We start from the raw sequence: 26,093 nt of genomic DNA, 5'->3' as shown, positions 1-26,093 counted from the left end.
GCAACATAAGACAATTATGCCAGTGCACAATACCGCATTCAGGCAGCTTCAAAAAGGACAAGTTATTGCATTGTAATAATCCATAGAATGACAAATTACTAGAAATATTACATGGTTACCTGACCAGATAAATTATGGCTCCATAAGTAATTTTTGAAGTACAGTGGTGTCCGTGTATTTTTCATTTGATTCTTCCTGACTCACTATCATCTGGTAACATCAAACTGGCCTTATTTCCACCAAAATATAAATTAAACAAGCCAAGTCTTTACAGATTACTTCAAAGAAGTCACTATCCAAAGCAAACTTGAGCCAACTTTGGTAACCTCCAGCACACAAAGAGAGCAAAGAATCTGTAGATCCATAAATTCTCAGAAGTTACCTGCTAGTCTTACACACATGACCTACTAATTTCTTTTCAGTCTGCTAAGGAAACTTGCAGCTCTAGATCCCGACCAGAAACAGGAAAGGGTGGGACAAATTAAATGCACCAGACACTGCTAGCTAAAATTAAGTGGTTTTGCATAATGACACCTGCTTACTATGACATTACAAATGACAAATGAAGAGAGGGTGAGAAAAGAAGAAAAACAAACCCAGTCTTTCTCAGTTTACTGTTGTAGTCATCCAAGATAATATTATTTCCAGCATTTTGTTACTGCCTGGTAGTGGGTACTATCAGAGGAAAATACCTGCCCTTGCCTGAACTGCTTTAGTATGGTGGCTCACTTCAGACTGCAGAAGAAGGTGTGGAGACCTTACACCGTGGTGTAAATGTATGTATCCTAATACATACGCTTTTACTGGTTTCATTTATGTGGAAGCTGCCTTTGGCACGGAAGCACAATGGACTTCTGAGGGGCAGTAACTTCTTAAGGTACTGTGCTAGCCAGACTCACGAGACCTTATCTGTCTAAAATAAGTGTGGACGCAAATTTTTTAAGAGTGAAAACTGAGTGACATAGAAGATACACACAGCATATAGAACCATACCCAGAAACTCACTGTAAGCTCATAGGGAACTGGCATGAAATAACATTCAGATTTCAACTAATTTAACTGGGCCAGTCAAGCTAAATTGCCTGAAAAATAATAGTAAAAAACAAGATCAGTAAAATAAATCCCATCAGTGCAAGTATAAAGTTTTTATAGTCACTGAAAATTTCAAGATAGCTGAGCATTTTACTGCAATGGTTATTACCACTACAGACAAAATAAAAAGTCATGTTTACAGCTAATAATCAGAAAGCAAAATGCATTCTTCGCTTAATCTCATTTCAAGCTGCATTATATTAGAACGGATATTTCAGACAAGTTAAAATCAGCATTGATCCAGAGGAAAAGACTTTCCACAAGGTAATCTAAAATGCAGTATGGTTCCCACTGCATGCAGAGTCACGGAGTCACATTTGAAATGCGAATATGACCACAGATTATGTATTTCAGAATGCACAGCAGACCTAAAACAGGACTGTAGGGAGGGAACTGATGGCTAAAATCACCCATCAAATCATACATTGCTCTTTACATAAAAAATGTGATACTTTCTACCGAGATCTTATTGATCTACTAGCTATGCATAAATTAGCATTTTCTATTTTAAGTACACCTTCTTCACTGAGAGAGAGATATACTTAGTAAAAGTTAGATTTTTCATATTTAGGGAAAAAGAATCTTTATGTGCATATATATTAATACACACAGTAAGGAAAATAGAAAAAGGGAGAAAACCAGAGTTTTTTATGGTCCAGAGCCTGTAAATGCTGTACATGCTTAACTTTACCTCTTGAACAGTTCCAGTGATTTCAGTGAACCTGAAATAGTGAGCTAGAGCCCACACTGAAGTGCTTGCTGGGTCTGGGTATAATTCAAAGTCCCATGGAGCCAATGGGATTGAATTTGATACACTCCAGCCGTCTGTCCACCTACAACTGTACAAAATGCCTATTACGTTTACATCAAAGTTACTGCAAACTGTGTTCTCTCAGTCAGGATAAATCAGGATGGGCATACTGAAAGGCAAAACAAGTACCTACATGTTCTTGCAGAAATTATCAGACTCATTTCTAGAAGTCAGCAATGATCTTGTATACTTAGGGAAAAGCAGTCACATTTCACATCATAATTTTTAGCTTTTCATCAGTCATCTTTTAAACAACCAGAATACTCCCAGTAAGAGGTTCCTATACATGGACTGCATTGGCTGGATATCCAAGACAGATGTGGGACTCTGCTGCTCCTCTTTGCATCCCAGAAGTCAGAGTTTGGCTTTCAGCCAGTGTGTTGGCTCACAGGAAGTCATACAAGTACATCGCATTTGGGATTCCTGTAAAAGCTCAGGGTACCTCAAATCCAGAGAACCAGATGTATCTTCAGGCCTGAGTGACTGAGGTCTCTCACCACTTTGTAACACAACTAAATGAACACGAGCATCAAATATTAATATCAGCATGTCAACATGAGAGATTGCAGGATCGTAACAGAGAACAAGGGGCACTTCAAAAACTCAGGCTGGAAGCACGCAGCCAGTTGTAGCCCAGGGTAACTGAACACACATACTGTAATGAACTACAGAAGTGTCCCTGTGTTACTTTAGTCCTGTGTCCACATCACAAAAAACAGCAGCACAACTTGAATCTGATGGCAATAAACCTAAGACCAGAGAGGCAAGACGTTATTAGATTCTTATTCCTTGAGGTAATTTTCATAGAGAAGTAAGCTGCTTCTAAGTCAGAGGACTTTTCTGGTGACTGTGATGGATTATCTTAATTGAATCATAGAATGGTTTGGGTTGGAACAGACCTTAAAGATCATCTAGTTCAAACCCCCATGTCATGTGCAGGGACACCTTCCACTAGACCAGGTTGCTCAAAGCCCCATCCAACCTGGCCTTGAACACTTCCAGGGATGGGGCATCCGCAGCTTCTCTGGGCAGCCTGTTCCAGTGCCTCACCACTCTCATAGTGAAGAATTACTTCCTTATGTCTCTTCCAAATCTACCCTCTTTCAGTTTAAAGCCATTACTCCTTGTCCTATAGCTACATGCCCTTGTAAAAAGTGCCTTCCCTATCCACTAAGTGGTCCATCCATCGAATCCATGTTTCTCCAGTTTAGAGACAGTGATGTCATGCAGAACAGTGTTGAATGCTTTGCACAAGTCCAGGTAGATGATGTCAGTTGCTCTTCTGTTATCCAACAATGCTGCAACTCCATCACAGAAGGCCACCAAATTTGTCAGGCATAATTTGCCCTTAGTGAAGCCGTGGTGGCTGTCACCAATCACCTCCTTAGCATAGTTTCCAGGAGGATCTTCTCCATGATCTTTGCTGGGCACAGAGGTTAGACTGATGGGCCTGTAGTTCCCCAGCTCTTCCTTTTCCCCCTTTTTTAAAATTAGGGTTATGTTTCCCTTTTTCCAGTCAGTGGGAACTTCAGCAGACCGCCAAGACTTCTCAAATACAATGGATGGTGGCTTAACAACTCCATCCACCAGTTCCCTCAGGACATGTGGATGTATCTCATCAGGCCCCATGGACTTGTGCACCTTCATGTTCCTTAGATGGTCTCAAACCTGATCTTCTCCTACAGTGGGAGGTTCTTCATTCTCCCAGTCCTTGCCTTTGCCTTCTGTGAATTGGGCAGTGTGGACAGAGCACTTGCTGGTGAAGGAAGGCAAAAAAGATGCTGAGTACCTCAAACTTCTCCATATCACAAGTAACCAGGCCTCCTGTTTCCTTCCAGAGAGGGCCCACATTTCACCTAGTCTTCCTTTTATCACCCACGTACCCCTAGAAGCTTTTCTTGTCGCACTTTATGTCCCTGGCCAGAGTTAATTCTATCAGGGCTTTAGCTTTCCTAACACCACCCCTGGATATTTGGACAATTTCTCTGTATTCCTCTCAGGCCACATATCTTTGCTTCCACCCTCGTAGGCTTCCTTTTTTTGTGTTAGAGTTTGTCCAAGAGCTCCTTGTTCACCCATGCAGGCCTTCTGGCATTTTTTCCTGACTTCCTCTTTGTTGGGATGCATCTCTCGTGAGGCTGGAGGAAGCGATCCCTGAATATTAACCAGCTCTCTTGGGCCCCTCTTCCCTCTAGGCCTTTATCTCATGGTACTCTACCAAGCAGATCCCTGAAGAGGGGATCTCCTGAAGTTCAGGGTAGTGAGCTTGCTGTGTACACTCCTCACTGCTCTGAGGATCTTGAACTCCACTATTTCATGGTGATTGCAGCCAAAGCTGCCCTTGAGCTTCACATTCCCCACCAGCCCCTCCTTGTTGGTGAGAACAAGGTCCAGCACAGCACCTCTGCCTGTTGGCTTCTCTATCACTTGAAGAAGGAAGTTATCACCAATGCATTCCAGGAACCTCCTGGATTGCATATGCCCTGCTGTGTTGCCCATCCCATAGATATTGGGATGACTGAAGTCCCCCAAGAGGACCGTGACTTCTTTGCTTGTCATGGACTAGCAATAAACAGACTCACTGACAAAAGACCATATTCAACCAAAGGCACATAGAACAACTAAAGTGATTCTCAACTTCATGCTGGAAACATAGACCCAGCTCGCCTTCCCAACTTAGTAGCAGGTTGATGAGGAACAGAGTGAATTTCATTTTGCATTCAAGAAGTATGATTGCTTGATGGTATTTTTAATCTCAGCAAAAACAAAGTGTCTAAAAAAGAAAGACGTATTCTAATTACACTCATCATGCTATCATTCATTAAGAGCTACATTACCAAATGCCATCATCATTCAAAAGTAATAAGTCAGGACATCTTCAGACATTGAAGCATAATGTAACCTCTCACAAGGTTTGTACATGACTGATACTAGAATATTGAAAAGTGCAGTATCACAAATCATTTAAGGCAGAAATTATTTTATACCATTAATGTAAAACATAATTTTGCTTTATTGAAGCCATTTGGAAATGTTTATTTGGCTAATGGTCACAACAGACAAACAATAAGGTAGACAACAAAAATCTTAATGGTTGCAAATACCGACATGAATACATCTCAGAAATGCAGCATCAGGAACACTTCACTTTGATTGCACCAAACCTCTCCAGAACAGAGCTGCCCTTGCTCCTACCCAGTCAGGAATGCTTTGTAGCTGCACTGCACAGATTCCAACAGCAAAACATTTTGTTCTCAAACCAGATAGGGTTGCTAAGTGACAGCAGCCTTCTTCTCTTCCACATCATTTACAAAACCCAGGCTCTTAAAAACAAACAAATGAATAGTTAAGGGTTCATCAGTCTTACACTTCCCACATAGTAAATACGCGGTTGTTCCTGACAGCAAAAAAGTCTTTCCCCCCATAACATTTAAACACCAACCTTCTTAAATGCTGAATGCTTTTTTTTTTTTTTTTTTTTACAACAAATGCAGCACCTGAATCCAATCCACAGTCTAATTTTTCGTAAGATAATAGAACACAGAAGTCTAACTGGAATGAATGGAAACTATGTAACCTGAAGTGCAGAAAAAAAGAGCTTTTCAAACTCCATTCCTCAGTTTCATTGTGTGGCAACTGGAAGTCTGCAGAATTCCTTAATTATAAGACGGCCATGGCAGAGAAGAAAAAATCTGATCAGATCTTTATTTTTCTAAGAGGTACCTAAGTCAACAATATTTTTCTCCATCTATTTCACTGACAATCATGTCTAGTTTTTTCCATAACATTTTCCATGTATTCCTTAAAATTTGCCTAACCCTCACACCCTACAATACAGTACAATCTGTTGAGCATCCCTGCAGACAATGACAAGGCTGGTAAGTATCTAAAAAGAAGCACTACTGAGGCTGCAAAAATACAGAAATTATTTTTTTTGCCAGAAATAGACTCTTCTACAGTGAATGAAAAATGTTAAGCAATTTAAGAAATTGTCTGCTCTAGGATTGCCAGATTTTTTCAAGACAGGTGCACAGAGAGAGAGAAAAATTTTTTCAAAGTGGTGTCAACACTAGTTTTTCAACAGAACTGCATTTGCAGGCTTCACTCAGAAGTGAAGGCCCTCCAGCAGTTGGCCAAATAAGCCTTTAAAAAAAAGATCACACCTTGCTGCTATAACTTCAGAAATCAGTCATCCAATGCAGAAACCAAAGGAAGATCCCTCTTCTCATTCTGAGTTGCAAGGAACCAACCAGAATAAGTTCCCCTACCTCATACAGACAAACAGTAAAAAAATTAAGTGTAAATAAGTGGAGCTGAAAGAAGAACACGCAGGGAAAAACCTTATCTGCTGGTTTGTCAGCACTCAAAATCCAGAATGCTTAAATTGCAGCTGCATCATTTGTAGCAAAATTGGAGCATAAAAAGCTCTGCATGTGTTCTTTCCAAATGCCATTTTGAAATCCTTACTGATGTAGTGCAAAATATTTCTTCAAGAAAAGTTCTGGCCTTTTTAATCAGGGAATGTCTTTTTGCGCAGTCAGCCTGTTTTAATGGTGATTCAATGCAAACCTTAACATTTTATTTTCAGCAATAAGGAAGATAAACATTTTATTATGTTCACTGAAAGGTGCAAATTTGCTGCCACTGATGATACACTCCAGAGCACCTTGGGGTGATACACAGTCCCACATCGCAGCCCAGGAAATGGGAAATAATGAGTACCATCAGGACTGCATTAATCAGTGAACATGTCTGTAATAATGGAAAGCAACTGGCTACTGAAAGAACCAGGAGTGTCAACATCTACAAAAGAAACCCAAATCAGTGCCCATTAGACAAATTTATCATCCAGTAATTTTTACACACTGTGGAATAATTACTGAGGGGGCAAATTACTGAAACTAATTATTGAAGGCAAGCTTACTGAGAGTAAAGTTATATCCACATTCTCAGCACACAAGGCATCTGCTCAGCACACAAGGAATCTGCTCTGCGATGGTTCCCCCTCCGAACCTGGCCTGCATCCTTAGACATTCACACACAAGGGGAGCTCAGTATGCTGGCACTAAGGAAAATGGAGGGTGGAGCGGTGTGGAGATACCACAGCCACGCTCTATGTGCACGGCAGGTACAGACCTAGATGGTACTGTGCATATATTTGCTGTCAAGTAAGAGATAACACACTATTCCATCCAAAATGCTGATTGCTGAGCTAGCAGTTGTGGCAAAACCTGTCCTGTGGATGAACCTTGCTCATTATAATTTCATTATAAGACCAAAACACACCTCCATGCCAAAAGCTACCCACCTTCCTTCCCAGCAGAGCGTGTTCTCTGAATTATTTTAAGTCTATACCTTTAAAATCGAAGCAAGATAATTTTACACCAATCAGTAACAAAGGCATGTATGACTAGAGTCACTCAAGCTCCACCTAAACATAGAAAATAGTATAAAATACCCTAACAACAGGGGAAAGTTAGAGAAGACATCATCACTGAGAAGTCAAGAAGACAGCACCACAGACTCGTGGGATCAGTCAATAGGCTGGACCTGTCTTCCCCACCCATAGGGACGCCTTTGGGTAAGACTCACAGACTCGCTTATACCCAGTATTTCCCTGGGAAACTTAGACTTCAGGCTTGTATTTGTAATCACATTAGTAGCACTACATAGTCATCTTAGAATATATATATGGTACTAAAGTGTATTTTTGCAGACAGTGTATTTTATCAACAGCAATCTAAAAGAACTTGAACCTGTTGCTTTAATAAACCTCATCATCTGTGGATTTGGTTGTGAGAATCTCTCGCTGCATGTGCTCAGACTTATAGTACATATTATACTATTTGTGAATCTGTGTAAGCACACAAGTTCAATGATCACAACCTGACTTTGCACTATTGGTGGTTCCATAACTGTGTGAATTCAACATAACACTAGACTGGCTGTTGAGCATGATTTGATTTATAGTGCTGGCTTGAGGTCATTTTGGTTTAATTTGGCATCACTCAGAAGCTAAGCTTAGCTGGCCCAGCCCCCAGTAATATCTGAGGACAAGCTGGAAAGCAAGGGAGTTTAGTTTCTGCCAGATTAACCCTTTTAACACAACACAAATGAACACAGAGAGAGGGAGATGGGGGTGATGAATCTGGAGGGGCAAAAAAAGAAACAAACAAACAAAACAAAACAAGAAAACACAACTGAAGATTCATTCTACACCACTTACATCTTAATAACCATTATCATATACCCCATGGCAATGTAGGCTGGCACAGCAACATGCCTGAATTCCTCATAGAGATCATGCACTGAACAACTCCATATCTCGTATATCTCATGCTTACTCCACCTCCCAAGGTCTCAGTGTGGAAGAAAAATAACTATGCTTATGGAAATAGACAAACTAATGCAAACTTGCAGTGTTATTTCAATATTATTACTACCAACTGCTGTTTCTGTATTTTACAAAGTATATAAAAGAAAAAGTAGTAGCTTGTTCTACAAACTTTACAAGTCAGAAAATTTTCTCTCTCAGAAAGTCACATCAAATATATTTATATTACTAACAGCAAACGTCAAGTAACACACTTAAGTACCACTTCAAGTAAGGAACCCCTATCGTTTTGCTGCCTTCCTGCAAAGAACTGCTATAAACCCACCTTGTTTCCTTGCTATTTGCACAACCAATTTCATAGTCTGTCATCAGTTCCCACAGATGTTGACATGGTGATGTAAATAACCAACCCGGAGTAAGTCTGCATGTCAAAAGAAGAAACTATCCATTTTGTAATTCGAAGCTGAAGTCTGGTACAGAATATAGAACAGAAGGGTTTGGTTTGGTTTTAGGCAAAACACTGATTTTTCCTCCTTGATGTTCCATTACAACTGTCAGTTAGTCTGGAGTAAAGCAAGTCCTGTTCTTTTAATGTGTTCTCAGGTGGCAGGCAGCATTTTACAGAACAGGACATAAGCGGGTATCTAGCCAGTATTACTCTAAGTTTAGTTATGGGCTAATGTGGCATTTGTACAACCATGTGTTTCAAATGGCAAGACAAAAAAGGTGCATAAAAAAGAAAAAAGACTAAGTTCTATCTTCACCATCTTATTTGTGTGGCTGATGGAAATCATAGGATATCAGAAGTGTCAGCATTCTAGTGAAAGCTGGCATGTAAATATTTATGCATCATGTGAGATAGTCAAACCCTGGCTGGCTGTCCTTTTCCATGTTTCTAGCAATAATAGAAACTGCAGTTCAGATAAGAAAAAACTATAAAGCTTCACATCACAGAATTTTAAATGATTTAAAATGGACATTAACAAGAACATGTAAAATGCTAAACGCTTCCAAGGTCTGAGCAACCTCAGTTATCTGGGAATAAAAAGTACTCAGTGTTACTCAGACAGACCTGCTTTGTTGTCAGATTACCTAGGAAACTATACATGAACTTTTAAAGTGTGAAACAAACCATATCTTGAGTTGCAATACATTTTGGTGTTTTGTCTGGCTTTTCTGAAAATATGAAAATCAGATCATTAATAGTGTGCATGACTGATTTCCACCCCTGGCTTCAAACACACTTGCTTCCAGTTCTTTCTCCAGGTAGCGACATCAGTTGATAGCGACTGAAAAATCTGAGGAAAATGCATGGACCTTGGTATATGAGCTTAGAGGTATCAAGCAAGTCCCTAGTGTTGCAAGCTTGCCAGCACAACCAATGTTCACTGGCAACTGCACCAACAACTGCAACTACCACTGTCAAGTACAGAAGTGGCAGTGCACAGTTAGCAATTCTCCCCTCTCTGGTGACAGTCACCATATTCTGGCTGAGGCAAACTGGTGAGACCCACTGGCAGAGCTGTTGCCTGGAGCATCTCCATGGAGAACTAAGGCTGCTGTCTCCAGTGCTTTTGGATTTCATATGAATTGCAGTCAACCTAAAAACTAAGACCTGACAACCCAATTTACACTGTCAAATGCTTTACATTACCCAAAGGATTTCTTTATACACCTTTGGAGGCCAATAAACAGGCTAATCATTTCTTAATTTGATTATTGTACTGTCAAGACCAGTGTAGGATATACTTCAGGATGTCATAAGAAACAAAGATGAGGATGACAGTTCTTCCCCAATGTCAGCACTATAAGTACAACCCAACACATACTAATTATCACAACACATCATAAGGACAACTGCAATTAACAGGGCTGATGAGCCCAATGGTTGCCTATTTCAATCACCTGATTCACACATCTTCAAGAATAATGTCTATAAAATAGCTGAGTAACACTCCTTCCAATTAAAGTGAATAAATCATTGAGAATGAACTTCTTAGAAACAGCAGCTTAAAATAAAATACAGAAATAGGGATTTTTTTTTTAGATGGGTATGGTGCCGTTCTTCAAAACGGCTACAGCAGCAACTTCATATCTGGCTTTTGTTAATGTACAGCTTGGTATTGCAGGCAGAAATTAAAACAAAGTGTAAGCTAATAAAACTTCTGTCTATTTTCTCCTCAGACATTTTTTAAAGGTAGAAGACAAACAAAATGTATATGCCTAGTATTCTTTTACCCAATTAAAATAAATTGGGAAAAAAAAAATCAACCAGCTAAATATAGGACTGAAATAATCAAAGATGAACAAATACAGAATCATGGAAAAATTACGTTGGAAGAGAAGTCCAGAGCAGTGGTCTCCAAGCTGTTTTATTGTACAACCCTACCAGTAAAAAAATTCTGAGCACATACTGCCAGTATAGAATCATAGAATAGTTTGTGTTGGAAGGGACCTTCAAAGGTCATCTAGTCCAACCCCCCTGCAATGAGCAGGGACATGTTCAACTGGATCAGGTTGCTCAGAGCCCTGTCCAGCCTGGCCTTGAATGTTGCCAGGGATGGAGCATCTACCACCTCTCTGGGCAACCTATGCCAGTGTTTTACCACCCTTATTGTAAAATATCTCTTCCTTTATCTAGTTTAAATCTCCCCTCTTTTAAACCATTACCCCTTGTCCTATCACAACAGGCTCTGCTAAAAATTCTGTCCTCATCTTTCCTATAAGACCCCTTTAAGTACTGAAAGGCTGCAATAAGGTCTCCCCAGAGCCTTCTCTTCTCCAGGCTGAACAACCCCAACTCTCTCAGTCTGTCCTCAGAGGACAGGTGTTCCAGACCTGTGATCATTTTGGTGGCCTCCTCTGGACCCTCTCCAACAGGTCCAGGTCCTTCTTACGTCGGGGGCTCCAGAGCTGGATGCAGGACTCCAGGTGGGGTCTCACCAGAGCAGAGTAGCGGGGCGGAATCACCTCCCTCGACCTGCTGGCCACGCTCCTTTTAACGCAGCCCAAGATAGGATTGGCCTTCTGGGCTGCAAGTGCACATTGCCAGCTCACGTCATCTTTCATCCACCAGTACCCCCAATCCTCCTCTGCAGGGCTGCTCTCAGTCCCTTCGTCTCCCGGCCTGTATTGATAGCTGGGCTTGCCTCGACTCAGGTGCAGGATCTTGCACTTGGCCTTGTTGAACCTCATGAGCTTCTTCACATGGGCCCACTTCTTGACCTTGTTTAGATCCCCCTGGATGGCATAACATCCTTCCAGCATGTCAACCACACCTCTCAGCTTGGTATTGTCCACAAACTTGCTGAGGGTGCACCGGATCCTACTGTCTATGTTGTTGATGAAAATATTAAATAGTACCGGTCCCAATACAGAACCCTGAGAGACACCACTCATCACTGAACTCCATCTGGCCATTAGGCCATGGCCACTACCCTCTAGATGTAACAATCCAACTGATTCTATGATTCTGTGATTCCTCATCCACCGAATAGTCTATCCATCAAATTAATCTCTCTCCAATTTAGAGAGAAGGATGTTGGGGGGCATCATGTCAAAGGCCTTACTAAAGTCCAGACAGACGATATCCGTTGCTCTTTCCTTGTCCACTGATATAGTCTCTCCATCATAGAAGTACATGTATATTTACTTATTTATAAGTATATATACATGTACTATCGAAGTTCTAACATTTTCTTCCTGCACCCAATGGATTGTCTTTCATATCCCTTGGGCTGTGCACACTCCACTTCGGAGACAACTGCTCTAGAAATCATCTAGGCCAGTGCCCTCCTGGGCCAACTTGAAAGTAAAAATTGGTTGTTTGAGGCCCTGTCCAGCTGTTTTAAAAATCCCTGAAGATCCCTCACCCTCTCTGGACATGGAAGTGCTTACACATACCACTGTTGAAAACATTTTTCTTATGTCCAATTAGTATTTTCTTTGCTGTAAATTCTGACCATTGCGTCATCCTATCACTGTGCAACACAAAGGCTGGCTCTGTCCGCCCTGTAGCTCCATCTGTAGCTGAAGAAAGCAGTTTGATCTGCCTTCCCTTGCTTAGCCTGTAAGATGAAACAAGCCTAGTTCCCTAAGCTTCTCCTTGTGTCATAGGCTCTAGCCCCCTAAATGTTTTAGTGTGTTGCTGTGCTGGACTCTGTCCTGTTTGTAAATACCTCTCTTGTACTGGAAAGAACTCAAAACTGGACAAAATACTCTAGATGCAGCCTCAGAGGTGCCAAGTCAAGGGAGATAATCCATTCTCTTGATGTGCTGACTGTGCTCTTACGAATGCAGCCCAGCATGCACAGTCAACCTTCATCACCAAAAGGGAGCACTGCTGACTCACTGTCAACCTGCTGGCCACAAGAGCTGCATGGCCTCTCCTGCAGAGTTGCTCTTTAGCCTACCCATGCCGCCTGTACCAACGCAGTTATCCTGTCCCAGGTACCCCACTTCATATTTCTCTCTGTTGAACTTCATGAAGCTCCAGCCAGTTCATTCCTTCAAGCTGTTCAGATCACTCTGAAAGGCAGCCGTGCATATCACCTGAAAATGACAGTTTAGCTTTACCACTGAGCCTGGATAATGCTGTATCCCGTGCCATTATCCATGTTACTGATGGACATATTAAAAAATATCAGACCCAGTATCAAACTCTGAGGACCACCATCCATAAATAGGTGCCAGTTAAATTTCAACCAAACGACCTTTTAAGTCCCACCAAACCAGTCAGTTTTTCATGCACCTTGTAGGCCACAAATCCAGTCCCTACCTTCCTTAAGGATATCTTCCTCCCCATACCTAACACACTCCTTCCAGTTTCTCCTGCAAATAGAAAAGTCTACACTGAAAACAAGATAAATGGCAATAACTGTTCTCCCTTCATCCACAGAGCCAGTTATTTAATCACTGAGGCAAAGACTTCGGTTAAGTATGATTTGCCCATAGTAAATCCATTTTGGCTATTGCAAATCACATGCATCAGCTTCTACTTCTTGACAAGCTTTGGCTTTCCCAATTTCATCCCTGCCTGCCCAGGCAATGTCTCTATACTGCTCCTTAGCAGTCCATCCTTCTTCTATCTACCACACTCCATCTCTTTTAGTATAAAGTCAGGAGTCTTCTGTTCATACTGGTCTCCTGCTATGCCTGCTTATTTTCTTGCACGTGGGGATAGTTCTTGTACTTTGAGGAAGATATTCTTGGAGATTAACCAGATCTCCTGTGTTCCTCTGCACTTCAAGGCAGTCTCACACAGGATCCTGCTTGACAGTTTGCCAAACAAGCCCTAGTCTACTCTCCTGAATTCCAGGATTTTTTTGTTGTTGTTATTTGCCAACCCCACTTCCTTCAGGGTCTTAAACCCTAACATCTCATGGCTACTGCAACTGAGGCTGCCACTGAGTATCGCAACCCCAACCAGTTCTTCTTTATTCATAAGTAGCAAATTCAGCAGAATGCCTCTCCTAATCAACGGGAGAGGTGCCTGAGAACTGGAGGAAACCAAATGTCACTCCAGTCTTCAAAAACGACAAGAAGGAGGACCCGGGTAACTATAGACCAGTCAGCCTCACCTCCATCCCTGGAAAGGTGATAGAACAACTTATCCTTGGTGCCATCTCAAGGCATATCAAGGATAAGACGGTCATTAGGGGCAGTCAATATGGCTTCACCAAGGGGAAGTCGTGCTTGACCAACCTCATAGCCTTTTATGAGGACATAACCAGGTGCAAAGATGATGGCAGAGCGGTGGATGTGGTCTATCTTGATTTCAGTAAAGCATTTGACACAGTCTCCCACAACATCCTCGCTGCTAAACTGAGGAAGTGTGGTCTGGACGATGGGGTAGTGAGGTGGACTGTGAACTGTCTGAAGGAAAGAAGCCAGAGAGTTGTGGTCAATGGGGCAGAGTCTAGTTGGAGACCTGTATCTAGTGGAGTGCCTCAAGGGTCAGTACTGGGACCAGTACTATTCAATATATTCATCAATGACTTGGATGAGGGAATAGAGTGCACTGTCAGCAAATTTGCCGATGACACCAAACTGGGAGAAGTGGCTGACACGCCAGAAGGCTGTGCTGCCATCCAGCGAGACCTGGACAGGCTGGAGAGTTGGGCAGGGAAAAATTTAATGAAATATAATAAGGGAAAATGTAGAGTCTTGCATCTGAGCAGGAACAACCCCAGGTTCCAGTATAGGTTGGGGAACGACCTATTAGAGAGCAGTGTAGGGGAAAGGGACCTGGGGGTCCTGCTGGACAGCAGGATGACCATGAGCCAGCACTGTGCCCTTGTGGCCAAGAAGGCCAATGGCATCCTGGGATGTATTAGAAGGGGAGTGGTTAGTAGGTCGAGAGAGGTTCTCCTCCCCCTCTACTCTGCCCTGGTGAGACCTCATCTGGAATATTGTGTCCACCCCTGGGTCCCTCAGTTCAAGAAGGACAGGGAACTGCTTGAGCGAGTCTAGCGCAGAGCCACAAAGATGATTAAGGGAGTGGAGCATCTCCCTTACGAGGAAAGGCTGAGGGAGCTGGGGCTCTTTAGCTTGGAGAAGAGGAGACTGGCGGGTGACCTCATTAATGTTTATAAATATGTAAAGAGTGAGTGTCACGAGGATGGAGCCAGGCTCTTCTTGGTGACAACCAATGATAGGACAAGGGGCAATGGGTACAAACTGGAACACAGGAGGTTCCACTTAAATTTGAGAAGAAACTTCTTCTCATTGAGGGTGATGGAACACTGGAACAGGCTGCCCAGGAAGGTTGTGGAGTCTTCTTCTCTGGAGACATTCAAAACCCACCTGGATGCCTTCCTGTGTAACCTCATCCAGGTGTTCCTGCTCTGACAGGGGGATTGGACTAGATGATCTTTCGAGGTCCCTTCCAATCCCTAACATTCTGTGATTCTGTAACTCTCCCACTACCTACATCAGAAAATTGCCTCCAACACACTTCAGAAATCTCCCAGCTTGTTTGTGCCCTGGATATTTAAAGTGTATTTACAAACAACTATTTTTAATTCCCTCTCTCCCATTTGTTTACAATCTCACATTCACAACAGTTCCTCAGCATTGAGCTGACCACCAGGAAGGCAGAAAAATGCTCAAGAATTCCTCATGTTGTTGAGATGATTTTTAGCCTGAGAAATCTATTGGATATTCTGTGATACCTTACACTGTAGCATGGATCAGAAGTATTATATTGTGGCCCAGGTGGCTGTCCCCAAGCCACTATCAACACACACCAAAAGCACAATGTAACACCTTGTGGACTGGACACAAAGTTGAACAAGCTGGCAAATTCCTACAAACACATAAAATGAAAAAGAGGATTGTCTTGTGAGCAATACACTAGCAGAAAAAAAAAAAAAGTTAAGTTTTCAGCAAATAATTTAAGCAGTTCTACTCTCCAGTTCATCAGAATAAACTTCAACTTACCTATTTACTGTATTATTTCAGTTCACAGGAGTTTCTTTTAAAAATAAATCAAAGTAAAGCAAAGGAGATATAATCTTATGTTTAGTTATCAAGACCTAGTTATTGCACATAAGTCTTAGAATGAAAGTTGGCTAAGTTCCTTGTTGCTCCAACAGAAGAAAGTGCTGGCAGCTTTAATAAAAATCAGATAAATCCACACCTGTTTGTGGTACAGGACTACAGGAATTCTGACCTTGACTCTGTGCCATAGTCCCTTTACATTGCTCCACCAGTACAAAGGGACTGTAATCCAGATGGATCTATTTAGCAGCTAGGGAGTCCTGATTCACTTAAGCCCTATAAGAGCTCTCAGTGCAGTTCCCAAGTTTATGTACAATGAAAAGGTAACTGATATTTGACACATTAACAGAAAAAGAAGTTTTGCTAAAGCTCCTATAAAAGAAGCCATACCCTTGAGCTGTTACAATCAACCCCACAGAATTACGCTGTACACCTGAAAGAAACTGGCGAAAGAAAAACAATACACAGCCTGTGATCCTTACAAAAAAAAAAAAAGCGCCACTTATTTCAAGCTCAATCAATACCTGGTCCAGTGGAACTTCTACACGAGTGTCTTCATCTTCCTGTACTTCAGCTGCCCCCCACATTTCAGACAGTTCTTCTCTGGCTTTGTAAACATCTTCACCTACAATGGGAAAGATACAGAGTGGAAGGAAGTGAAGCCCAATTGTGGCACCCGGCGGCACAACTGCTGAACTGCAGTCGGGTTTCTGAGCTGGCTCACCATTCCCTATACTGTTCTTATAACGAAGTTTTCAGTCTCCCATTATTGTCAATTTATTTTCCTTTCCTTTTTAATAAGAAATACTTACATGCTGCACGATTTGGGGACAGGAAACAGACACTAAACAAAGCCCTGGATCTGCAGTTCCTTTAACTCTGGCAAAGGACAGGAGTAAATCCTAACTAAATACATGACAACGTATTACTTCTATTGCTACAGTCAATGATAGTACCCTCTAGTAATTAGCATTACAATGCACATCTAGCAAAAACCTCAGGCTCTGAATCAACAACAAACATAGTGATCCAGGAAAGGAGTAAAAGATTCACAGAAACAGTTGGGATTAATGCTACTCCCCACCTTTGAGTATGTGCAAGTAGAACTATAGCTGAAACTTCACATCCCCATTAAAAAGCACATACTCCTAGGGAACAAGGTTAATGGTTACAATGGTATTCAATTTTGCAAAGATTTTATACCGTTTAGTTTGAGTAATTTTTTTCCCCCAAGTGTAAGTAATAACTAGGCGTCTTAGAGGTTTTTAATGTTGGTCTTTCTGTATCAGCTAACTAGGAAAGTTAAGATTGATACATACAGAAAATAAACAATTTCCAAGTGACACACATTCCTCTCTCCCTTCCCCCCAAACTGAAAACAGCCCAGAAATTAAAAGCACAGGTTACTCCAAATCATCTCACTCTCCCTCCATCTATCTAGGAAAGACAGATCGTCCTATGTTGATGTGTTCATATCCCACATAGTAAGTAATTACAATAAGATGAAAAAATACTTGTGCTGTTTTGGATTGCCTCTTAATTCTTCATAAAAGGATGTGAACTTGATAATATCAGCTGACCATACAAATTGATCTACGTTGCTGGACAATGTTAAATTAAAAGCCCTAGCGAGGCACTGAACCATTCTGTGAAACATTGAGAAAGAGGAAAAAGAATGTGTAAAAAGACAAGACTTAGAGAAATCTGGAGACCACCTGCATAAAAAGTTGGTATTTACTACTGTGGATATTAGTTTTCCAGTTACTTCCTCATAATTATGGGAGCCAAGGAAAGAGTTTACACTAGGAACAAAATTCTGAGGCCTACCATACCACTGCAAATAGCTGACTTGAGGCGAGATGCCAGCTCATCCAGATGGTCTTAGATGTCCACTGACAGGCCACTGACCAGAGCACCAGAAATGAAAGCTGTTCTCACAGTTTGAAATGAAGAGGCAGAAATGAGGAAGTCTATGGAACATCACAATGATATTCCAGAGTGGTAGTGCTGGCTGCATCTTAGGAGCGAGATTTTCTGAGCTCGACTACCTGAGCATCAGTTTCGCTGGAACCTCCCTACCTCCCCAAAAGATCCATATTACTTGTCCTCTGAAAGTACTGGTGTTGGAAATACCACAGGGTTCTTAGCATCTTTGGTTGGATTCTTATCCTGAACCTCTCGCTCATCTTAAAAAAGGTCCCACCTTCATACTTAGCATGGAAAGAATAATTTTCTTTTCTTAATTTCCTTTCTCTGTGTGGATTATTAAATATAATGCATCTGTTGTAGTACGTTCCATTGAAATCAACTAAGGACATCCGATATTTGCTGGCAGTATGGTAAATCTTGGACAATCCACGTGTACATATTTCATTACAGTAGACCTCTTTGCCAAGACAGGGTTTTTTGACAAATTCAGCAATAAAAACATGGAGTGGTTGAGAATAGTAACAAAATGCATCTGCATGGGTATTACTTGTACTTTTTCAAATAATCAATGCACTTCACATTTCCCATTTTTCTGAGCTCTCTAAGGAACAGAAGGTTCTGTTTCTCTTGTCTGATATTATCTTCACTGCCTCTTACCATAGACATTTGATTTAGATATACATCACTGCCATATTCTGAGAGGAAAATGTATTATGTTCCTTGAAAGCCATCATGAAAACTCTCTTAGCCGAAGGCCTTCCCTTAAGTATGTTAAGAAAATAAAATCTTGTCCTAGATTCCTCAGCTCACTGAACTATAAAAAAAAAAATCTAATCAGTGTCTGAGAGAACTGCATTTAATACCACCATTTAGACTCTATAATAACACCTTTGCCTTCAAGATCCTCAAGTCTTTCAACCAAAATGGGGATTGTGTGGCCTCTAGAGGTAGAAGGACTTTGATGCAGAGGTAATTCTCATCAGGTTTGTCTCTGGTGGGGCAAAAGAAGTACAAGGGAGACAAACATGTGTTGGCCCTGGAGGCCAAATCCACAAAATTAATCTCAAGAGTTGAGGGTTCTCAATTTTAAAGCACTTCTCTCTAGATGAGCAGATCAGTCTCGGGGCTATGCTGAATAACCCAGCAACTAAACTCCACAGAGGGAGACAGATATGCAATTATTTTCAAAACCCTTAATCATGAAACCAGGAGAGAGTGAGGGAGACAGAGGAAGACAAGAGGTTTCTATCCAGGTCATGCAATGGAATTTCGTATTCAAAAGAGTGTACCCAAAAGGCTAGTAACAGGGACATTTCAATAAGCAAAACCTGAAATCCCCACAGGATTTCCTCCAAGAACTTTCTAACAGGTGACTGCTCAGAAAGCTGGTCATAAATGAAAACAGATTAGTTGAAAAGAGCTCTGCAGAACCTCCCAGCATCTCTCAAGGATACCACTGTTCATTGCCTTGCACAGAAAGCACTCCAAGTGAAATGGCATTCGTGCTCTTCCACAGAATGGAAGATGCCAAAATTAGATGTCAGGCTGCAATGGGAAAGCATAGCCACCACAGAAGTCATCCAAAAACTTCAAGGACAGTGTTTTCAGACAAAATGGGAAATTATCCCATTTTTAGAACAGCTATATTCTTCAAAGAAAACAAGTAGTTAAAAAATAGCGTATTTCAAATGCATACAACACAAAAGATCATTAGCTGGTTTCTGAAAGGATGGCAGGAAAGATTTGTTGTCAGAAAAGGGAAATAAAAAATTATTTAAGGAAAGAAGAAAATTGACAACGAAAGGGAAATTAATTATTTACCTCTGCACAAACATCAGAGTATGGAAGACAAATGTCCAAAACACATGTACCATTAATAGTTACAGAAGGAAGAAAAACACTTAGGTCTGAAACATGCCAAAACAGGCAAGGAAAAAAATAACACTAACTGAAAAATGGGAAGGTTGTAACACTTGAAGAAAAAAAAAAAAATCCAAACAAAATGGCAAGGAATGAAATTAGTCTTACATAGGACACATACTCTCATCTTTTGGTAGCAAAAGTGAAAAGAAATACAAAAATTGTAAAATACTTTACAAAAAATTAACCTGATTAAATGGAACATTAAGAAAGTAGCTTAAAATTTAAAACATTACTAGTGTTGTTACTCCAGCTAGAAATATCTACACTTTTTGCATGTAAATTTACAAATATCTGGAGGAGGGCCGTTGAGTGAAAGGCCAACATATCACTTGCTTATGTGATTCTGTGTCAAGATCTTGTCAGTAGGAATTTGCAGACCACAATAATCACTTTTATCAGTGTTGTGAGTTACTCAGCACTGCCCAAGCAAATGTGTTAGGTTGAGTAATTTTGCCTCATATTTAATAGGTAATATTTCAGAAACGCTTTTTGGTTTAGGAAAAAAAAGGCACAAAAACCATCTTATTGATGCAATACTTCACATCACTGTCTCTGAATCATTAGTCATTTTCTACACACTTCTCTTAAGGGAGGAAAAAACCAAGAAGGCATTTTAGAAAATGCTACAAACTACACAAAAAATCACTTTTGCAAGCCTTCATTCTATATTGTTATGGGCTTCTGTTGGAATCTCTGCCCAAGTTAGAAATAAGTAGTGTATCTTACTGAAGGAGAATTCCTAGCACTTCCATTAGATGGAACATTTATGCCTACCCCAAATGGTTCATAAAATACTGCAGATTAAACATGCTCCTATGATGTTCTGTGCCTCAAACTGAGAATTGGCCACAGTCAGGGTCATGGTAATGTTGGGGCAGAAGAGCTCTAAAAGGGGATAAGAAAGGAAGGTAGGTCTGAGCCTTACCGCTAAGATGTGGCATACTCTACCCATTTGCTCCAAGTTGAGTAGAATATGATGGCAGCAAAGGATTCAAGGGCTCTTTGAGCTCCAAAATATCTTCCAACAGCTTTGCTGACAAGTATAAATCAGAGGATTTATTTCAGTTAGGTTCTCAGTTCACCATGCCACAGTAAGTGCTGCTTCTGTCAACAGGCCAAGCAAAATATTATTGAGAGTCTCCTGCTCTTCTGTGAGGATGTTTTACCATGGTGTCTAGACAACCAGAAGAGACTGGAATTTTTCACATTCTGCCAGTCACTGTGTTGAAACAGACTGTCTTGAGCTAAAAATCACCACTATTTTTATACCCTACACAAAGAGAAGTGAGGTAACCTAAACAGACATCCCTCATTATTTCTGATTATTTTAAAGGAGGGTCAAGTTCAGTAATTTAGAGAAGAAAGGGAAAGAACCTGCAGAAGGGCAAGAACAGAAAACAAGAGGGAAAAGGCATTCACAAGAGGAGCGGCCAACTGGAGAGGATATGCAGAGGCTGAAGGATATGGACACAAAGAAAGATGAGGAAGGATGGGTGGAAAATAAGGAAAAAAATGGGGTCCAGCACAGTGGCAGGAAGGCAAAAGAATGGGATACATGCAGTGGAAGACTAGAAGCCTGAAAGAATGAGAGGAGAGGAAAGAACAAGCCAGCAGCTACCCATGACAATTTACGCTTCTTAAAGGAATCTTCTTTCAGAAAAGCCTGAGAACAGGAATGTCGTTTTACTAGTACCTATCTGCAATTGAATTTCTATGTTCAGATACTCCCACACATACTCATTTGTGACAGAGGTGCAGCAAAATGCAGCAATGAAAAAATGCTCATTATTGTCAGGCAAGTATTTTTCTTGCTGTCTTATTTATTCCTACAACGAACAATATTTAGTAAAACTCTGGTCAGTGGCTCTATGTTCTGGGGAAAGAACTCTTACAGTGTTTTTTGGCTTCAGGGTGGAGGAATGAATGAAAACTGCAACCACAAGTGCTTTCCTATGGAGCTTCTTCAAAAGTTATGAACTATCTCACCTCTTCTCCAGCTCCATAATCCCACAGCAAGAAAGACTGATGAACTCTCAAAAGGATTCAGACTGCCCAAAGCTCTTAATTCCCCAAAGCCTTGTGAGGGTTCTCAGGAAAGGGAACACTTGAAGCCTGACAACAGCTCTACCGAAGAGAGGTAGGCAGTGTCTCAAAAAACAGTGAACCAACTCAACCTGCCCTAAGCAAAATCAAATGATACAGCTGTTGAAACACCAGCACCTACTTTATGGCTAACCTCCACACCTAGCAGCAATGCAGCCACACAAACAATATAAACAAGACAACATTTTCATCAGAGAAAAAAAAAAAAAAGTCATGAAATTAATTACATAAGGGAGGATGTTTTCTGAAGGCTTGGCTCTTTGGAAATCATGTCCAGAGGCTATGGGTAGGAGAAAGGCAGAGTGGTGAGGTTAGGATCAGAACCTTAGAAAGGATGATGACTGACACACAGAGTGTGGGGCTTCTCATTTTGTACTTGGCCAAGGTCTGTTACATAAGGTAAGTGGTTCAGTCCTCAGGTGGTTTCACCAAAGATAAGAAAAGGTGGTACTGTATTCCTACAGTACTTTTTCACCTCTGGGACTTTGTTGTAAAAGGACAAATAAAAACAATAAAATTTAAGACCAGGTTAAGACTGCTGTAAAGTTATGCTTCTTGCAGAACAGCTCTTAACAGCCAAGGATCTTCATCTTCAGAGTCACCTGCTCTGTCCTGTCCCCTTAGCCATGCCAGCTATGCTGGCTTTGAAGACCCTGAGAATTCTTTTGTGTGAAAAGGAGTCCACTGACCATCCAGGGGAATTTCCTAGAAATTTTATACTTCTGGCTAATCTCCTGATAGGTACAGAACAGTTTAATTACCAGCAACAGCAAATCTATAAATGCCCAATACATTTTGATTAAAAACATTTCAACTGATACATGTTGCCAGTTGTCTCAATACGCAGATGTTCAGTGTATCATGTAGTCATTCAATATGTACAGGAAGAAGCAATGAATTGGTGCATATATATAATTGAGCAGACCTTGCCTAAAGTGCAAAGATAATTTTTTGTCTGATGCCATTCAGTATTTCAGCTGGAATCCTTTTGTACACTTTGATAAACAAGAAAATTATATGACTTTATTAAACAGTAATTGAGTTATACATTGAACTAACTCACAAGAAATCTACATATTTTAAATAATTAAGCATAGAAATTAATGGCTCTTGTGTAAGCTCCTTTCCTAACCAGCATTAACTGTAAAACATTTATTGCAGCACAAATTACAGTACTGTACAGTCATTAATGCATTTCAAATTTTAAACTGATTGATGTTTAGCAGTAGGGATAAAAAAATCATTGTAATAATAGTCTGCCCTGAATATTTTATGGAAATCAGAGGCATTTACTAACTGCAAGCTCTGTATGCAAGCAAGAAAGTTAATGTGACTATAAAAAAAAACATTAATGTGACTTACCACAGAGGCTGCCTCATAAAAATGCTAAGTCAAATTAAAAACAAAATGTGAAAAATCTGTGGCTCATTAAATTGGGTAGATTGCTATGAGGAATAGGGAGGACGTGCATTTATGCTTGCCTACAACATAATTTTATTTTCTGGTTGTTGGTTTGGTTTTGCTTTTGCTTTTGGTTTTTGTAATTTCAAAGTATCACTGTTGTACAATGCCTATTTCCAAGAAAAATCCACTGCATTGGTGATAGGTTTGCATGTGTGTGTGTGCGCCTGTAACTTCTGTCATCAAAAAGTAATGGAATTAAAAAGAAACTGGTAGCAATATACATATGAAACTGTTGGGAATATTACAAAAATACGTATTTTTTCCTTCAGCTGATAATATTGCAGCCTCAAGCTTCTAAGCAATTAGTTCGTCTCTTCAGAAAATACTGAATTTCTAATAAGATTTCACACCATTGTAGATTGGTGACATCTAACTGCCTCAACAGGCACTGCAAAAGGTGCTTCTAGATGTTGACCTTGTATGCGGCAGTCTATTGGTAGGAAATGCAGTAACGCTAGTGCAAAGGCAAAGCTGCCTTAGCTGCGACAGCTCATTTATCTTTATACACAAACAGCTATGAAAATAAAGGACTGCATGTCATCATACAAGGTTTTTTCTTCTTTTGCCCTACTTTGGTCATTCACTTCATTTATTCTTCACATTTTTAAGCATCTAATTTATTCATTTATTTAAATGACAGATCATTAGGACCATTTGCATTCTGAAATTAACCAATCAGCTCCTATTCAGCCACATCTTTTTTAATTCCATGCCTGTTCCAAAACTCAGCCTTCTCTTGGGTACAGCTGGGTCCTAAGGGCTAAACTGTGACAAAGCAAATGCAAAAGTCCTGAAACATCTGTCCTGGTCCAGTCACTCCTAACTGAGCATCAGTACACCTACACTTCATCCTGCAGTGAGTTAAGCAACGGCTCTCCTGGTGCAAAGTACCATTTGCCCATTTAATGTTTTGCAAAGCATTCATTGTACTAAAAGCAAACAAAGAAACTCACCATGTGCTCAAAGAAAGAGGCTGCAAGGTCTACCATCATCCTTGTTCCCCACTGGCATTAGTGTATTCTGGCTCCCATGATTCAGCACTCTAACAATACACACTAACAGCAACAAGGGTTCTCATTTCTTACTATAGATTGCGATTTTATCTCCTATTATGTGAGGAATAAACTTACAGGTCCTGTAAAATCTCTACATACAAGGAACAAGATGATCTTCCATTCTTCAGCGCACTCCTTGTCTGCTTTGACAACACACAGTGATACGATCTATGTGTCTATGTTTTAAATACAGAGTTTTTTAATCCTAAAAGTTGTCAGAAAAAAAAAATGGACAACAGTTTTAGCTCACAATGCACAGCTGATATTCAGCAGTTTGGGTTTATACTCTTTGGCAAGTTCATAATTTTCTTGAAAGCAATTCAGAGCACAATAGCAGGAGTGCTGCCATACCTGATATTCTGTGCAGCTTTCCCTTTAATTAAGGGTTGGCCTTTTTCTTCCTTTTTTAGCCAATAGCAAAACCAAGACATTGAAATTATCATAAACTTCTAAGACCTCACATTACTCAAATCTAGATCTGAAAAACTATGAAGTGGCTCATCCCATCTCCAGTATAGTACTTTTCCAAATCATAGCAAGAACTCAAAATTCACATTCTATTATCTCTAGAACTTATTTTATAGTTTGGGTGGGGAGGTTACACTGCAAGCTGTGCAACGACAATTAAACTACTGTATTTGAATGGAATACGTTTTAAAGTGAGGGTGCTCCCTTACAAGAATTTTCTACTATGCTTCTGAATTTGCTGCCTTCCTGTTCAACTTCTTACAATATACTGTTTACAGAATGTGGTGCAAACCAAAAAATACATAGATTTAGGATTTGAGTTTGTTTGTTTAAACCTTAAACCAAGATCCTGATAATTAAATGTGCCTTTGTTGTCAGTTTCGTAAGTCCAAATTCTGCTGAAACGGTTGCACTAGTCTAGGCTCTAAACCACCTCATAGTCTACTGGATTTGTTCTAAGTGGTGAATTTAAATCTTACAGAAAGAGCTTTCAACATTAAGAAATACTTTAATCATCTCAATTTGAGAGGATTATGACATGGATCAGTTATAGTATGAATGGCATGCTGGTGACATTCTCAGTGTATTAAAACAAAACATCCAAAGTAAATACACGGCTAGCCCAACTAAACTCTGTTGAAAGATTAAGTTAAGCTTTAAACAGGCTATGAGTATAATTCTTCAGATGTTAAGTCCCAGAAAACAATCTCTTTCAAACAGTCTGGGACCCAAAATAGAGAAGATTCCACATAACTGCTAAGTTGGCAGGGACAAGGACAGCAAAGAATATGGGATATATTTTCAACTATGAATATTTTCCTTTTATCTGTTTCAGTACTCTCAAAAATGTGCATGTGCAAACTCACCATACAGTTTACTGGTTTCATATTAAAATAAATTAGCCCACATCAGTGAGAGATAAATGCAGCCAACTAGAATGCCAAGAGTGTTTTTCTGTTGTCCATCAGGAAAAAAAAAAAAAAAAAAAAAAATCATAAGATGGCGATAAGTGCTTCCCTTACCCAATCCAAAGCCTTTGAATTTGAAGGAATTTTTTTGAATAAACCTGCAAAGCCAACTGAGGAACTGCAATAAGCCTTCGGAGTAGACAGCGGAACTATGCTGATCAAAACAGTACTTGGGAGCAATCATTATCAATGTGTTCCTGGAGTTGGCTTCTAGCTCTCCATCAAAAATCCATCTCCATTTCAAAATAAGACTCCTCACTCCAAAATAAAACTGAAAATATCATAATTCAAGCAGTAATAATATACATGGTACATCCAATACTTCAGCATCTGGTATCTGCTAGATTTCTAATTTCACCGTCAACTGAGAGAATGGGCATCTCCAGACACACTTGTCTGTCTTTTATGGCTGGAGCCTAGAAGCCCAGTTTGAATTAATCCTCTAA

The 26,093-nt window shown here is 40.3% G+C and overlaps 1 protein-coding gene across 1 annotated transcript in view; it reads right to left on the bottom strand.

Annotated features, from left to right (window-relative positions):
• Positions 1-26,093, bottom strand: part of DCDC2 (doublecortin domain containing 2) — a 67,507-nt gene that overhangs the window by 3,180 nt on the left and 38,234 nt on the right. Inside the window, exon 10 of the mRNA XM_065629625.1 lies at positions 16,262-16,362. Within this exon, the coding sequence (XP_065485697.1) occupies positions 16,262-16,362 (101 nt within the window). The remainder of the gene's footprint in view (positions 1-16,261; positions 16,363-26,093) is intronic.

Source organism: Caloenas nicobarica, chromosome 2 (genome assembly GCF_036013445.1).
Source record: "Caloenas nicobarica isolate bCalNic1 chromosome 2, bCalNic1.hap1, whole genome shotgun sequence".
Classification (NCBI taxonomy): domain Eukaryota; kingdom Metazoa; phylum Chordata; class Aves; order Columbiformes; family Columbidae; genus Caloenas; species Caloenas nicobarica.
This window is presented reverse-complemented; position numbering and strand designations above follow the sequence as displayed.